Here is a 16,067-nt window from a genome sequence, read left to right as displayed (position 1 = left end):
AAAGAGATTTACACCGTTACACCAACATTTACCTTCGTCCGCCAAGTTTCTATGACGTCAACTCGGCAAGTCGAGTACAGATATGTTCGCCGACTTTACGAGTTGTTCCGACTTCAGACATGAATTCCCCCAGCCTGGAACTCATTTGTCCGATTATTTCAACACCACGTGAATGCAGCGTGATTTACAGAGAACCGAGGAAATGAGCTGAGCAAAAACGTCTTGACACATCAGAGCAGCTCATTTTAGTTGACATGCATTTCGTATCCTGTGAATACTGTGTATACATATTCAGATAACTGAATTAAGCTTTTCATTTGATAAGAAGGGAAACAGATACAGTATGGGAGCATCTTCTTCTGGCTTGTTGGATGAGGCTAAAATCAGCAACATCAAAGGTAAAACTAAGAGATGCTACTACTTCTTTTTCTTCTTTTCACCAGGCATTTCTATTGTGTAGTCTGCAGTTTTGGACACTTGTTGTTTAGAATTCTTTATGGGGACTTTGATAGCCCAGTTTTCCGTAGAGAGTAAATAAAAGAGAAATAACAGAAGCAGAAGTGACCTGGGTAGGAGTGATGGTGACACTTGTAATCATAGCAGAAGTAATAGTAGCAACTGGAGCAGTAGTAGACTATAGTAGTATCCGTAGTAGTAGTAGTAGTAGTAGTAGTAGTTGTTGTTGTTGTTATATTAGCAGCAGTAGTAGGTATACTGTAGTTATTGCAAAAGTAGTAGCTGCAGTGCAGTAGTGGTTAATATGTTAATTGGTGCAGTTTAGGCTGGTTTACCCTCCACTGTCACTGTGTTTTTGCTTTAGATGTGAGGGCCAAGTTCCAACAGGAGTTTATTCCAATAAATGCTCATTTAGCTGTAGTTAGTGTAGTTAGTGGTGTTGTGTCGGACTGCATTGTACTGCAAGGTGTTTTCTACATGCACGATGGGGGCACAACATGACAATTTATGTTGGTATTTATTAGATAGCTTTCAGCAAAGAAGTAGACAGGAAACATGGGGGTGGGTGTGACATGCCACAAAGGTCCCCGGAATTAAAGTGGGGACATTGTGCTTATATTGTAGACCTACTGACATTAACCACCAGGACAGTTAGCGTCACTTCCACCCCCATTAAATGATGTCATGTTATTAGTAAGAATGCGTTTTTTTTTTCAGTCAAGTCACAAAATTATAATTTCAACTTCATATTAACGTTTGACTTGAAAACAAAAATAACGAATGATGAAGCAAAATTTGCTTTGTGAGTTGCTTCGCTCATTTCTGTACGTGCATTCCCATACATGTTATCATCACAGTCACATCCTGTCACTTATCTCCTACAATGTAATTACAGCCATTTCCAACCATTACATTGTTGGTGTGTGTGTGTGTGTGTATGTGTGTAAGATGAAAGCCTACAGACTCTAGAGTCACCCAAACAACGTATGATAATGGCCATACACTGTAAACAAATGATAAACAACAGATTATGACAGATCCACATTCAAACCCATCCAGAGCCTGCAGAGAGAAAGGAAGTACATTAATCCACTTCTTCTTACAGATCGATACATATTTGACATTTGACAAACTTGCAAAAACCACACAACTTTAAATGTGTCATTAAGCATGCATTTTAATGTCCCCAAATATATCTTTAAATATGTGTTATAATATTGCTGGTGTGAATACAGATAATGAGAGTTTTTACAATTCAGACCCACAGCTGTGTGTGTGTGTGTGTTACCTCCTCTCCTATGCTACACCACAACTGAAAACACGACATTGACAAATTATTATCATATAAAGCTGTTATATTATTTATTTATTATTTATATTATTTACCTATTTACACATCCAGCTGACATGAATAAACATTAGCATTAATTCTGATGAATAAATACGGTGGCCCTGAGAGGCCACAGGACGCAACAATAAGACAACACATGCAACTAAGCCACAGCACGCACTAATAATACAACACATGCAAATAAACCACAGCACGCACTAATAAGACAACACATGCAACTAAACCACAGCACGCACTAATAAGACAACACATGCAAATAAACCACAGCACGCACTAATAAGACAACACATGCAACTAAACCACAGCACGCACTAATAAGACAACACATGCAAATAAACCACAGCACGCACTAATAAGACAACACATGCAACTAAACCACAGCACGCACTAATAAGACAACACATGCAAATAAACCACAGCACGCAACAATAAGACAACACATGCAAATAAACCACAGCACGCACTAATAAGACAACACATGCAAATAAACCACAGCACGCACTAATAAGACAACACATGCAAATAAACCACAGCACGCACTAATAAGACAACACAAGCAAATAAACCACAGCACGCAACAATAAGACAACACATGCAACTAAACCACAGCACGCACTAATAAGACAACACATGCAAATAAACCACAGCACGCAACAATAAGACAACACATGCAAATAAACCACAGCACCTAATAAGACAACACATGCAAATAAACCACAGCGCACAACAATAAGACAACACATGCAAATAAACCACAGCACGCACTAATAAGACAACACATGCAACTAAACCACAGCACGCACTAATAAGACAACACATGCAACTAAACCACAGCACGCACTAATAAGACAACACCTGCAAATAAACCACAGCACGCGCAACTAATAAGACAACACATGCAAATAAACCACAGCACGCACTAATAAGACAACACATGCAAATAAACCACAGCACGCACTAATAAGACAACACATGCAACTAAACCACAGCACGCAACAATAAGACAAAACCTGCAACTAAACCACACGCCGCGAACAATAAGACAAAACCTGCAACTAAACCACAGCACGCACTAATAAGACAACACCTGCAAATAAACCACAGCACGCACTAATAAGACAACACATGCAAATAAACCACAGCACGCACTAATAAGACAACACATGCAACTAAACCACAACACGCACTAATAAGACAACACATGCAAATAAACCACAGCACGCACTAATAAGACAACACAAGCAACTAAACCACAGCACGCACTAATAAGACAACACATGCAACTAAACCACAACACGCACTAATAAGACAACACATGCAACTAAACCACAGCACGCACTAATAAGACAACACATGCAAATAAACCACAGCACGCACTAATAAGACAACACAAGCAACTAAACCACAGCACGCACTAATAAGACAACACATGCAAATAAACCACAGCACGCACTAATAAGACAACACCTGCAACTGTGGTTTAGTTGCATGTGTTGTCTTATTAGTGCGTGCTGTGGCCTCTCAGGGCCACCGTAAATTTAAGTCCAATATTCACTCTCCTTTTAACTCTGGTTTGGTCTCCACCAACTCCTGAGAAAATGATCCGTCTCTCTAGCTGCTAAATGCTCCACTATGTTCACTAGCCTGTAGCTAACTTTGTCTGTGGTTTAGTGCTGAGCATATCGTACAGTTTATCAAAGCAAGAATCAAGGTTGATGAGAGGGGTTAAAGTAAACCCAAACAGTAAAGTTGCGGACCATAAAATCAAAACAGAGAGCTGAAAGAGGCTAAAAATACTCTGTGGAAAGGGAACTGCAAAGTATGCTGATAATTCTTTGTGGGGTCATCAGTAAGAGTGTCCAGTTTCACGTTATGCAGTTATTAAATCCATTGTTAAAATTTAAATATTGATTTGTGCAGCTTTGATGTACACATGTCCCCCCCCTTATAACTACCACCTATGGTTACTATGTACCAATGGTTTCTTGCAATAAATGAATAAGCTGATCATTACATTTTGAGATGGAAGAAATGAAGGAGGGCAAATAAAGCTAAATACAGTATGACATTATCTGTTTAAATGTGTGTCCGTCTTTGTGTCCAGGACTTGTTGACAGTGCGTTCCAGAGCTTCAGTGTGTTTTACCGTCAGCAGTACTCTGCAGCCTACACCGGACATATACACCAGGAGGTGGAGCCTAAGAAAGAGGGGAGGGGCCTATTGCTCACACCCGGGGTAGGAGCTGCACCTGTCAATCTGTCCAACAGCACTCAACAATCATCAATCAACTAACACTGGCTAACTGTAACTTCATGTTCATGCTGGATGCAGCTGGAAAATCTGTGCTAACGTTTTAAGAAGTTAAAGTTTAATCTGTGTGTGTGTGTGTGTGTGTGTGTGTGTGTGTGTGTGTGTGTGTGTGTGTGTGTGTGTGTGTGCAGCCTCAGTATGCTCGGGAGGAAGTGCTGTACCAAGGGAGTGTAAAGTTCTCCTGCTGGGATGATCAGGGAAAGAAATGCAGAGAGAGATACGCGGTCCTAAAAGGAGTCTACAAAGTGGAGATACATGAAAACATGGAGGTGACACCGGCACTTACACACTTTTACAAACAAAAAATGACATTCAGAATATAAATGATATGTAATCAAACATTCTTGTCTGTGTTTCCACCTTGTAGACTTTCAATCGTGGATGTTCAGCGAAGTTGGTCCTCCAGCCAGCGGGGGGCAGTGTGTTCACCACAGAGGAGGAGTCCAGAGCTCACCTGGAGCAGACCTGTGCTGGAATACTCAATGGCAGTATTAACATATTCCTATATAACAATATACTTGCAGTATTTAATAATAGATTGATTTGCTGTGTTAACCACAAAGACTATAAAAAAAAATAGTGGACATAGCAGCCATGACGTGCAATGGCGCTGTGCTAAGCTAAACGCTAAAGAGGGAAAGTTGACGATTACCAGAGGGTAAACTAGCGATTGAGGCCATAAACTCATTACGAAAATGTTTACTGAGGTAATAAATCAAGTGAGAATTTCTCAGACTTCTATATTATATATATACACATTATATTTTTTTAAAGCATGTCTAAGAGTCAAGAGTTGCTGTCACCGGTTGACACAAGCCTCAGCTGCTTTCATTTTGTTGAGCATGGTCCATGCTACTCATTCATGGTTCAGAGAGTATAGAGTCAAGCCCACATCTGTAACACTATTGTCTATGTCCATGTGTGTGTTTAGGAGCGAAGGAGGATTCTTCTTCGCTGGTATCATCTCCAGATGTGCCTGCTGTATATCTGCACCAGCCTTATATGGGCCACACCTGCTTCCTGTTCCAACAGGAAGAGGAACGAGATAATTTCCTGTCTGCCCTCAAGACCTGCATAAGACACGGCAACCTTGGTAAAACATACACTCACATTTCCTCATTTTTACATTTATTACTGTACCTATGTTTGAAAGAGACAACATGAAATTACTTCAAAACAGCGGACATCCTTTGGAAGTTGCAAAATCTTTTGGAGAAGTAATAGACAAGAATGCCCCACATTGCAAGACCTAGCTGAAAATGAGGAATTACTCACATCTGGAAAAAAAACAATCCTTATAGCATCTCTGCTGCTCTAAAGGAAGCATTCAAGCATTTTCAGAACAAGGGTGATATGAGAATAATGAAAGTAATCTCATGTCTGTGTATGAAAGAGAGACTATGCAACTTTTCAAAGAAAAATTAATACAAATTCCTAAAATTTGGATTCATTAAGAATAAAATGTATCCTTGCTTAATTAAATACTCCCAGAGGTTTGACTGTTAAGTCAGCGAACAGCTGGTGAAAATAGTTAAGCATTTGGTGGCATATATCCCTCTCTCAAATTGGTGGAGACCAAAGCAGAGCGAGAAGGAGAGTGAATATTTCACTAGACTAAGCATGGTGGCCAGTCACATGACTGAATGAGTGCTTATGTTGCTTCAGGTCCGCTGGATGTGTAAACAGGCAGTGTTTGCTAACACATGAACCACTTTAAGAGGTGATAACATGTCAAATGCATGTGATGTTCAGCTTGGAGTTCAAGTGAACATAAAAACTGGTAAATGCAGCTTTAAAGAAGCTTGTAACAGTAGTTAGAGATGATGCATGCAATTTGGAGGAATACTGAGGGGTATCCTTGGAAACTAAAGTTGAAAGATTTAAGTGCAAAAAGCTGGATATCAGAGTAAGCAGCGTATTTACTGATGCTACATGGGGAGAGCAGTATTTTTTTTCTGAATAATTTAATGTGTTTAAAGAAATCATATATGTTAAAACTTGAAATAAAACATTTAAATTGCTAAATAAAATGTTGTGGGGTAGTGCTGGACAGCATTGCCCCATAATGCAAGATGGAGCTGAAAATAAGGAATTACTCACATCTGGAAGAAAAACCAAGCTAGACCCCAATAGAGGAAGCTGCAAACAACCAATAAGTCATTATTTCCTGGTAAAATGTGTTATTTGAAATTGGCTAACAATGTACAACACTACATGCTTTAAATTATATCCTGTTATATCCTGTTAAAAAAAAAAGTTCCCATACAGTATTGTTAACTGCTGTCATAACTGCCATCCAACCACTGTGGTGGTGTGAGGCTTCAATGATTCAAATTGGCTTTAACACTTTAACACATCTGTAATGTGAGATGAGATTAAAAAACATATTTAAACCTGCTGTAGCACAGTGCACTTGCTGGTTGGCTCTTTTTCATGTGTCACTCATGTGGTGGCAGTTGCCCTGGCGACAGATACAAATACTAATACTGTTGACTTCCTTTGTGTGGTTAGCAAGGATACAACGCAAAAATAACTCCTTTACTTTAAGTCATAAGGTTTCGAAAAAACCCAGCATGACATATCTGCACCGCTACCACGATATCGTCAGCAGCAACAGGAAACAACACACAGCTGGCCAGCAGTCACTGTTTGACTTTAGATACTTACAGGAGCTACAATACAAAACAGAGTTGGTCTTATTAATCCCCAAGTAATATGTTTTTACTCTTTTCTTCAAATAACAGTCTCACTTTACTCTTATTACTTTTGTGGAACTTCAATTCTTTGATTTAATAAACTGGAGATGGCTTCCTCTGGGGGTCAAAAATAACTTCAAACGAAACCAGTGTTCACTAGCCTTTCTGTTTTATTTCACCAGATAAAATTAAAAGTAATTTGGGGAACTTCGACAAAAATGTAGCTTCTCTTTTATCTATCCAAGATCAGCCAAGTTAGTTATTTGGCAATCTTTTTTTTTTTTCTTTTTTTTTTCTTTTTTTAAATGGGTCAAACTAATAAATAGCTTTCAGTGCTAAAAGTTGGATATCAGAGTTAGCAGCTTATTTACTGTTGCTACATGAGGAGTGCAGTAATTTTGCAGTACTGAACAATCAATGTGTTTATTAATAACAATCTATAAATTGCAGGAACGTGTGTCTGTGTGTGTGTGTGTGTGTGTGTGTGTGTGTGTGTTATGCGCATATCTCTCGAACCGTTAGTCTGATGGATTTCAAACCTGACAGGTGTCTTGCTACAGGCACGAGTAAGTGCAGTGCAAAGTTTGACATTGTTTGGATTAGAAATGCAAAAGATATTGTTAAATATATATCGGTAAAAGAAGCACACATTGGCTTTTGCCGCTCTAGCCGCTGGCCACTCCCCCTCTCACCCTGCATACTGACTGAGCACTGAATCGTGACTCACTCGGATCTTTCACCCGACTCTTTAAATTAGTCTATGAGTCGCTCAATGTTGCACCTTAAAACGCAAAATAAAATGTTTTAATTGTAAAGGAAATTATGTCACCATATTGGCGGATTGTGTCGGTGTGTGTGTGTGCGTGTGTGTGTGTGTGTGTGTGCGTGCGTGCATGCATGCTTGTGTGGGATTTAACCCCCACTTTTAGGGTTAATTCCGATGGAGGCAAGCATACTAATTAGGAACTGCTAGTGATGACATCTTAGTTTACAGTCAACTAAATCACAATGTTGTACTTTAAAGTGGTGTACACTTTAACCAGGAGCACATCACACGTCAGTGTCAGTGCCTCCACGTAAAATGATTGGGGAAATGATTTCATGCTGCCTGCCTCAGGTGCACTAGTGTGATTCATACAGATTAATTTATATAGATGGTTTCGATGATGAAGGGAAGTATGCTCAGCATTAGCGGAGCTTTCTGTTCCTCAAACATCAATTTAAAAAATAATGTGCAAAAAAAAGTTCTAAATGTGGAACAAGACCACAAATGACCAATAATGATCGGCTACAACAAACAAAAAACTGAACATAAGAATGTTGAAAATGAGTGATGTGAAACCTAACACCGCTAAACACAGCAACACTAGAAGTAATAACTTTACATTCTGACCAGTAGAAATCATAGCAGTGAGAGCATATACGCATGATGTGAAGAGTAGCAGTGTTGCAAACTAGCACATCCAAGACATGAGATAGAGAGCGTACTTACCTATCAGCAGCGGCAGTAGCTCAGTCTGTGGGGACTTGTACTTAAAGTAAAATAAAGTTTAACTTGTTTTTAATCATTTTTGGACAACGATGGAGCTCTATGCCACAGAGGAGCATAGACATATCAGGCTTTGATACACACACACACACACACACACACACACACACACACACACACACACACACACACACACACACACACACACACACACACACACACACACACACACACACACACAGTACTTGTTAGAGAAAAAGGATGAACATCATTTCAACCAAAGTCCTCAGAAACTAATTAAGTCCTCCCTGCAGACCCCTGGTGTGATCCATCCTATGAGAGCCAGGCGTACGTCCGAGCCCTCCGACTCTACCGACAGGACAAAGGATGCTATGAATCCTGGGAAAAGCTGCTGGGCACTGAGGAACAAGTCAGCACACACACACACACACACACACACACACACACACACACACACACACACACACACACACACACACACACACACACACACACACACACACACACACACACACACACACACACAGTCTGTTCATGGTTGTTCGTATACTTTCTTATTAAAGTGTGTGTTTGCGTTTGTAGGTGCTGGCGTCCCAGGTGATGGAGGAAGTGTTGTCATGGTTACAGAGTCAGCTGCAGTCCAGAGTGAAGGGCAAGAAGACAGAAAGGATACGACAGTGGTTGGCAGTGAGTTAAACTAACACACCAACATAACGCAGCTTGAGAGGGATGTTGTTCAGCTCAGATGGTGTGTGAGGAGAACGCTAAATGTATCCATCATCAGCCCTGGCGCTAAAAAACACTCTAATATTAACAAACTCTGTGCTTAGCTTTAGCCTCAGTTTTGTGTTTTATGCGTTAAAAATCTGCGGAAAATCTGCAGAGGTGTTTTCGGAATTGTGCAGCCACAGACCAAACTTAAATAGACAAATATTTTTCTCAGAATTTGGTGGGGACCAAACCAGAGCTGAAAGGGAATTGAATAATTCATCAGGTCGACACATGCACAACTTCAAATGAATGCTAATGTTGCTCTGTATCGGCTAGCTGTTTTAATAGCACACTGAGCAGTGTTTTTTTTAGGATTTTTTTTTTTTGCAATGGGGGCAGGTCCCCCTCCCCCAAACGGAACTGACACTTCACTGCAACACAAACAAATATATTTATTCACCTCTATTCACACACACAATGAGGCATATTTTCAGAACTGTATTTTTTGAGTTACTATATAGGCCAACTTTGATCTTGACATATAGGCTAAGCATTCTGTATCAAATAATAATAAACCCACTATTAATTACATTATCTTAATGCAGTGGAACTACTTCAGCATGTAAATTATGCACCTAAAATACAAACATTCTCCAACACGCACTCTAAATATGCAGCCCTATTTCTGATACCGTGGGGGGCAGAAATGTTGCCGTGGGGGGGCTGCCACGGTCAAATCAACATAGAGGAAACACTGCACTGTTTATATAAAACAACTGTTTTATATCTATGGTTTACGAACACATTCATTGAAAATATATCAGTGTGATGTTTACAGTAGCTGTTCTGCTGCCCCCAAGTGGCCACAAAAAGCAATAACTGCTTTCACTGCAATGCAGCTGTAACTTTTACAGTATTAAGACATTTTTTGATTTTTTACTCCAACTTCTGATTATAATCTTATCATACTGACTTCTTTTGAGAATGCTGCATCACATGTTTAGATGTTCACAATTTAGATATTAATCTCAGTACGCAATTTTTTTTATATGCAACTTTAAACACTACTATCTGTTACCCTGTATTAAATTTACTGTGAACACAAGTGTGACCAATTTTGCACACAGTTTGCAACTCAGTGTTTTATGGTTTTTTTATTATTATTATTATTATTGTTTTTATTATGTGTTTGTTTATATATGTACTGTATGTATTCTGTAGACAATGCAGGCAACCTACACTTTGGTGCTGGTACAACTCACTGCAAGCCTGGAGGCTCTGAGGGAGGAGTGTCGTCAGACAGCATCAGCCAATCAGGCACTAATCAGATCCAACCTGGACCAGATCATGTCTTCTCACTGCTTCCTGGAGGAAAAAGTCAAAGGTACTGCATGTTGATGGTTAATCCCTACAGTTCGAACACACCTAGAAATAATTAATTAATATGAATGTTTTTGCAGGGGAAACGCTGTGCTGTTAAACCAATATCTGGGGCTACAATCTGAGTTTCCTGTCTGATAGAGAGTCCTCCAGTAACTTTAGATAAAGTCACTGTTAAACATGTGTCCCTTTAGTGGATGTTTATGTGTGTGTGTGTGTGTGTGTTCCAGTGTGCCTATGTGAAGAAGCAGAGAAAGTGTGCAGTGAGTCTGTAGCACCCTACATCTCCTCCATCCTTGAAGCGCTTACAGAAAACATAAGTGCAGGGATTCATGGGATGCAACACACACTGCACACACAGATGGACTCAGCCTTCACACACACAATTGGAGGAACGGAGGAGACAAAGATGGTGAGAGAGACCTTTGTGTCGTCTTACGGAGCCATTTAATTCAAAACTCTGCCCAATCTGTAAACCACCAAACCTGATAGATGGTGTGCAGTTTGGGCAGGGTTTTGATTTAAATGGCTATTTTTGCTAACTTTTCCTCCCAAAAGCAAACTCTTTGTCAGTTTTTTTTGTATTGTATTTTGTATTGTGATTATTATTTGATTTAAGCTCATGATAGTGGTTTTGTGTGTGTTTTCCAGGCCTTGTCCACTCTGCGTTCCATCAGTCTGGATCAGTGCTACAGGCAGGTGGAGAACCTGGCAGGGCAACTTGAAGACTTAAAACAGCGGTTCGGATTGAGCAGCACTCAGAGACTGGTTCACTCTGCACACATGGAGATGGAGAAGGTATGGAGCAGTGTTGGAGGTTCAGTCATGGCCTTCAGCTGGCACAGTGCAACATTCAATACAGACGTGACATGTTCAAGGACCCTAAGCACAATAGAAAAAGCTGAAAGAGAGTTTGTGTCGCAGAGAAACAGACAGTGTTTGTCATTTGTGTCTTCCAGCTGTTGAACAGTGCTGTGTACACCTTAGAGCTGTTCCTCCAGTCATCAGCCAGACTGCAGCCTTCTCAAATTCCTGTCAAGATGGAAAGAGCCAAAGAAAGAGTCCTGAAGGTAAAATAAATGACAACATACAATATCAAATAATAAAGTTACAGTATGTGGCAAGAAATGCTTTTTACGCATAATAAATCCACTTTGTATGACCTCAACATGCCATGCACCAAAGTCAGTTTTTGATTCAATTGAATTTGGAATGTTTTTTTTGTGTATGTGAGCTTCATAATCATTTACTGCATATAGATAATTGTTAAGAATCAATGATCAGTAAATGATGTCAGGCTTAATGGCGATATGGCACACTGATTAACAAGAACATCTTAAAATGGCACTCCATATTAAAAAGGTTGCCGACCCCTGTGCTAGAGTAATGATTTTTTAATATTTGCAAAAGATAATTTCATGCGTTAACACATCATATTTCAGGTAGCAAAATAGCCTCAATTTGGGCGCCTGGGTAGCTCACCTGGTGGAGCGTGCGCCCATGTATGGAGGCTCAGTCCTCAACGCAGCAGCCGCGGGTTTGATTCCGAACTGCGGCCCTTTGCTGCATGTCGTTCCCCCTCTCTGTCCCCTTTCATGTCTAGAGCTGTCCTGTCTAATAAAGGCCTAAAAAATGCCACAAAAATAATCTTAATTGTAACAATATTCAGAGAAAATAACTGCTCCAATGACACACTCTGTAGGTGAACAAGGCTGTGCATATTTTCACAAAGCAGTCCCATACCTCTTGCTTTCTATACTACTATTGGTTGACATTTTCTTTTGTTTGTGTGTGTGTGTGTGTGTGTGTGTGTGTGAGCAGCAGCTGGACTATGACAGCAGAGTTGTCCAGAGGAGGCTCTACCAGGAAGCTCTCCTGGAGATCACTCTGCCTGCTCTCACCAGGAAGATGGACAACAAGTGGAAAAGTGTAGGTCAAATAACACACGACTGAAGTCTGTCCCACTCGGTCTCTTACACATGACGCTCTACACATTCAGACATACTCTCATTTCCGTACTTTAACTCTACAACGTATTACGTGTGTTTTCTGTCCAGGAGCTGCAGCAGTTCGAGCAGTACATTTTCTCAGACTACAGCAGTTTTATCCTGGTTCATAATATCTATGATGATGTACTGAGAAACATCCTCAGTAAGGAGATAGAGACAGGTAAACACACACTCACAGCGTACACATTTGCCGTATTATCTCTTCACTACAGTGTGTTTATGTTATTCTTTCTATATCGCGATGTTCTTTGTTTCTGTGAGGTCGTTTCATTACTGGTCAAGGAGTAACAACGTGTGAATGTTAATCCTAATCCTTAGTAGCCAGGCTGTTCACACGCAGATCAGCCAAGAAAATATTAGACGTGGAACACTTAAAGCTTTAGTGCGTAACTTTTGGATATTAATGAACGTCCGTTACGTTCAAGCCATTGCCAAATGAGTTGCTACAAAGATGATTAAGACGATCAGCTCCACACAACTCTCTCTGTGTTTCTCAGTATGGCTGTGTTCAGAAGATTGTGTCGTCCGGTGACTTTCAGTCATGTTGTCATTCATTTATGCTGTCATTACTTAGACTTCCTCATGGGGGAGGCAGAAACTACGCACTATAGCTTTAAAGGAAGAGAAACACGAGCCTGTGTGAGTCTCAGGAGCAAACAGGTTAAAGGCCCCATATTGTAAAAAGTGAGATATTGTGTCTCTTTTGATAATAGCAGGTTAGGGTTAGGCTCTATCTCCTGGATCAGGGCTGTAGCCAAGGATTTAGAAATACTGAGGTCAGCAGCGCCAAACTAATTTGTTTTCTAGCCACTAAAAAAAAAGTCGGTACAATTTTCCTTTTACCTATTTGTAATATAAACTATACAACAAATATGTTCTCTGTGAACTCCATCAATAATCTAGATGGTGTTCAATGAATTCCCTAAATTCCAGGAATATAATCCTAGCAAATCCCTTTATTTAAGTCTATATTATTTACATTAACAAACTGTGACACAATCAGGCTTAAAAAAAACGTTTTTGTGTGTAATTGTAGAATGCTAACTCCCAAAGTCATTAAAAGCCACAAATTCCCTGAAAGTACTTGACTGTGGTAGCCGCAGCCCTGTCCTGTAGCTCCATTTATTTTAACTTACTCAGAAAAAGAACATCTGCTGAATAATAATGTTTAATAATGTTAAAATGGGATATACCTGTCTTCCCCTATCCTCAGTTGTCCAGGATGTAGCCAGCAGGAAGAGTAACAGTCTGTTATTGGACACGGCAGATATGGCCATTAGTCAGTACAGCCTGCTGGGGCAGACACCACCTCGCACTGCACCAGGCAGCCCAGCCGTTGGCACTCGAGACTCCTCTTCAGCAGCAGCGCCACCCGGTGAAGGCAAAGAACCTGGTCCTGTGGTGGAGGACGGAGACAGTCCCACGGTCCCAGCTGAGGTTTCCCCTCAGAGTGACCCAGATCTTAACGCTGATGACACCAGTAGCACTCAGCGCTGTGACCAGAACACAGTGCTTCTCTCTCCTGCGATCGTTGTGACGCGAGACTTCTCTGCAACCGAGGAGGCTTCTTGCGTTGAGGAAACGCGCGAAGAAGCCCAGCTTGGAACTGACACACCATCGACGACAGAGTCAGCTGCGGCCGAATCTTCCAACTCAGCCACAGCTGACTCTGACGCAGCGGTCACACATCAAGTTGGTACACCCGATGCACTTGCTAACACAGATTCCACCAATCCCATCCCAGACTCTCCTGACCTTTCAGTGTCCACTCTGTCCTCACCACAGTCCACAGATGTTCCAGCCGAATGCGCTCAAAGTGATCAATCTGCGATGCCGGAAAGGTCCGCTACACCTGACCTCTCAAGCGCAGAAAGAGGAACCGAAGACACGACCTCCGTCCAGCATCCCGGCCCCCCATCGTCACACCCGCCTTGTACAGGAAACAAAATCAGCCTTGGGTCGCTAAGCGAGGCCATTGGTTGCAACTCCGCGGCACTTTCTGTAACGCAGACGATGGCACAGCACGGCCTTGACAGAGCGGTCTACTTGACAGGAGAAATAAAGGACAACTGGGAGATGGAGAGGGTAAAAGAGGAGAAAAATAAAGAGGCAGCGGAGGAGAAAGAGATAGATAAGATATGTGAGAGCATCAAAGACGGGAAGGAAGAGATACAGGCAAGAGAAGGGAAAGAAGAGGCGGTAGAGGAGGTGAGAGATGAAGGTGTAGCCCAATCAGAAGGTGAGCCCGTTGGCGAAGCTGGCCAATCCTCTGAATCGCCAGTAGAGAGCGCCACTGCCTTAACCACAGAGCAGAGAGCGAGCGAAGAGAGGGTGGATGGAGAGAAAGATAGTGAGCTTGAGACTGAGAAAAGTCAAGGTGAGGAGGAAGAAGAGGAGAAAGCAGATCAAGCTGAGATAGAAGGAAAGAAAGAAAAAGAGGAGGTTCTCCAAAGCCCTCAGCCAATGGGATCGCAGCCAGAGAGTACTGCTGAGCTGCCATTGGACAGTGTGGCTATTATCAGAGATCTTGTGGTTGAGATTACTGAAGTGGAGACAGTAATCATCCCCTGTTCCGACAGCAGCCATACACCCTGACAGCCACGTTACCACGACAACTGACTGCTGGATCTCCCGCCCAGATCTACTTCCCTAACAGCTACTTCAGTTTCTTATTAAATAGTGCAAAGAATAGAGGTGAAAGAAGAGGGGGAGTGAGAAAGTCCAGACAGGAGGTTACAGTATTATTTTTGTGTCACATTTATACTTTTATATTTTGAAAAATACAAAAACTTAGTTTTTATTTTTACTTTAGGACGGCTGCAACTAACCATGATTTTTGATTGTAGATTATTTCTGTCCATTTTTTTCCGATTAATCGATTTACTTGTTTGGGCTTAGAAAAGTTTCTCCCACTGACCATTACGCAAGCAATAATTTATTTAGAAAAATACGTTTCGATCTTAGACCTTCATCATCCTACTCACCTGCCCGACAAAAGAGGTGTGCAAAAAAGCTTTCCTACGTTGCACTGAGTTGTTTGGTCTATAAAATGTCAGCAAAATGGTAAAAAATGTCATTCAGTGTTTCCCAAAACCTAAGACGACATCGAATCAAATGTTTTGTTTTGTCCACAACTCAAAGATATTCAGTTTACTCTCAAAGAGTGAAGAAACTAAACAAATGTTCACATTTAAGATGCTGGAATTAGATAATCTTTCCTCCTATTTTTAAAATAAAAAATACTTTTTGATTAATTGATTATCAAAATAGTTTTCAGCGATTCATTTCAATTTTTCTTGACAAATGCTACAACTGCTTTTGACTTCTGCTGTTTACATTTGCCGTTTTATTTTCTGCACTGCACGGAAATGGATAAAACGACCCAATAAAGAACTTGTCAGCGTTATGATGTTAAAGTTGCATTCACTGATTTGTTGGCTATCTGGCCAACACTGACCTATTTAACCATTATAAAGTTGTTGGTTTGTTGTCATGGATTGGCTGTTACCAAACAGTTCCTGAACACTAACAGTGCTGTGGTAGCCTGGGAAAACCCTGACGAACTTCCGGCAAATTTGAGATTTGCTCTGCAAGTCACTCTGGCAAAGAGCCCATTCAAGCCCATTTCCAATTTTTCCAAATCG

The 16,067-nt window shown here is 40.9% G+C and overlaps 1 protein-coding gene across 2 annotated transcripts; it reads left to right on the top strand.

The window, feature by feature from the left end:
* The first annotated feature begins 201 nt into the window (after positions 1-201).
* LOC120568870 (protein Niban 1-like) lies at positions 202-15,839 on the top strand. Of its 2 annotated transcripts, none has more exons than XM_039816611.1 (14): positions 202-398; positions 3,912-4,042; positions 4,249-4,386; positions 4,485-4,602; positions 5,049-5,210; positions 8,617-8,732; positions 8,906-9,010; positions 10,256-10,418; positions 10,645-10,826; positions 11,066-11,212; positions 11,374-11,484; positions 12,236-12,343; positions 12,472-12,583; positions 13,637-15,839. In XM_039816611.1, exons 1-14 carry the CDS (start codon positions 344-346, stop codon positions 15,016-15,018), a joined length of 3,030 nt encoding a protein of 1,009 aa, XP_039672545.1. In that variant the 5' UTR covers positions 202-343; the 3' UTR covers positions 15,019-15,839. The 2 variants fall into 2 exon arrangements, with proteins under 2 accessions (XP_039672545.1, XP_039672544.1); XM_039816610.1 differs by having other exon boundaries at positions 4,485-4,605.
* Positions 15,840-16,067: the final 228 nt, after the last annotated feature.

This window comes from Perca fluviatilis, chromosome 11, assembly GCF_010015445.1.
Source record: "Perca fluviatilis chromosome 11, GENO_Pfluv_1.0, whole genome shotgun sequence".
Classification (NCBI taxonomy): domain Eukaryota; kingdom Metazoa; phylum Chordata; class Actinopteri; order Perciformes; family Percidae; genus Perca; species Perca fluviatilis.
This window is presented reverse-complemented; position numbering and strand designations above follow the sequence as displayed.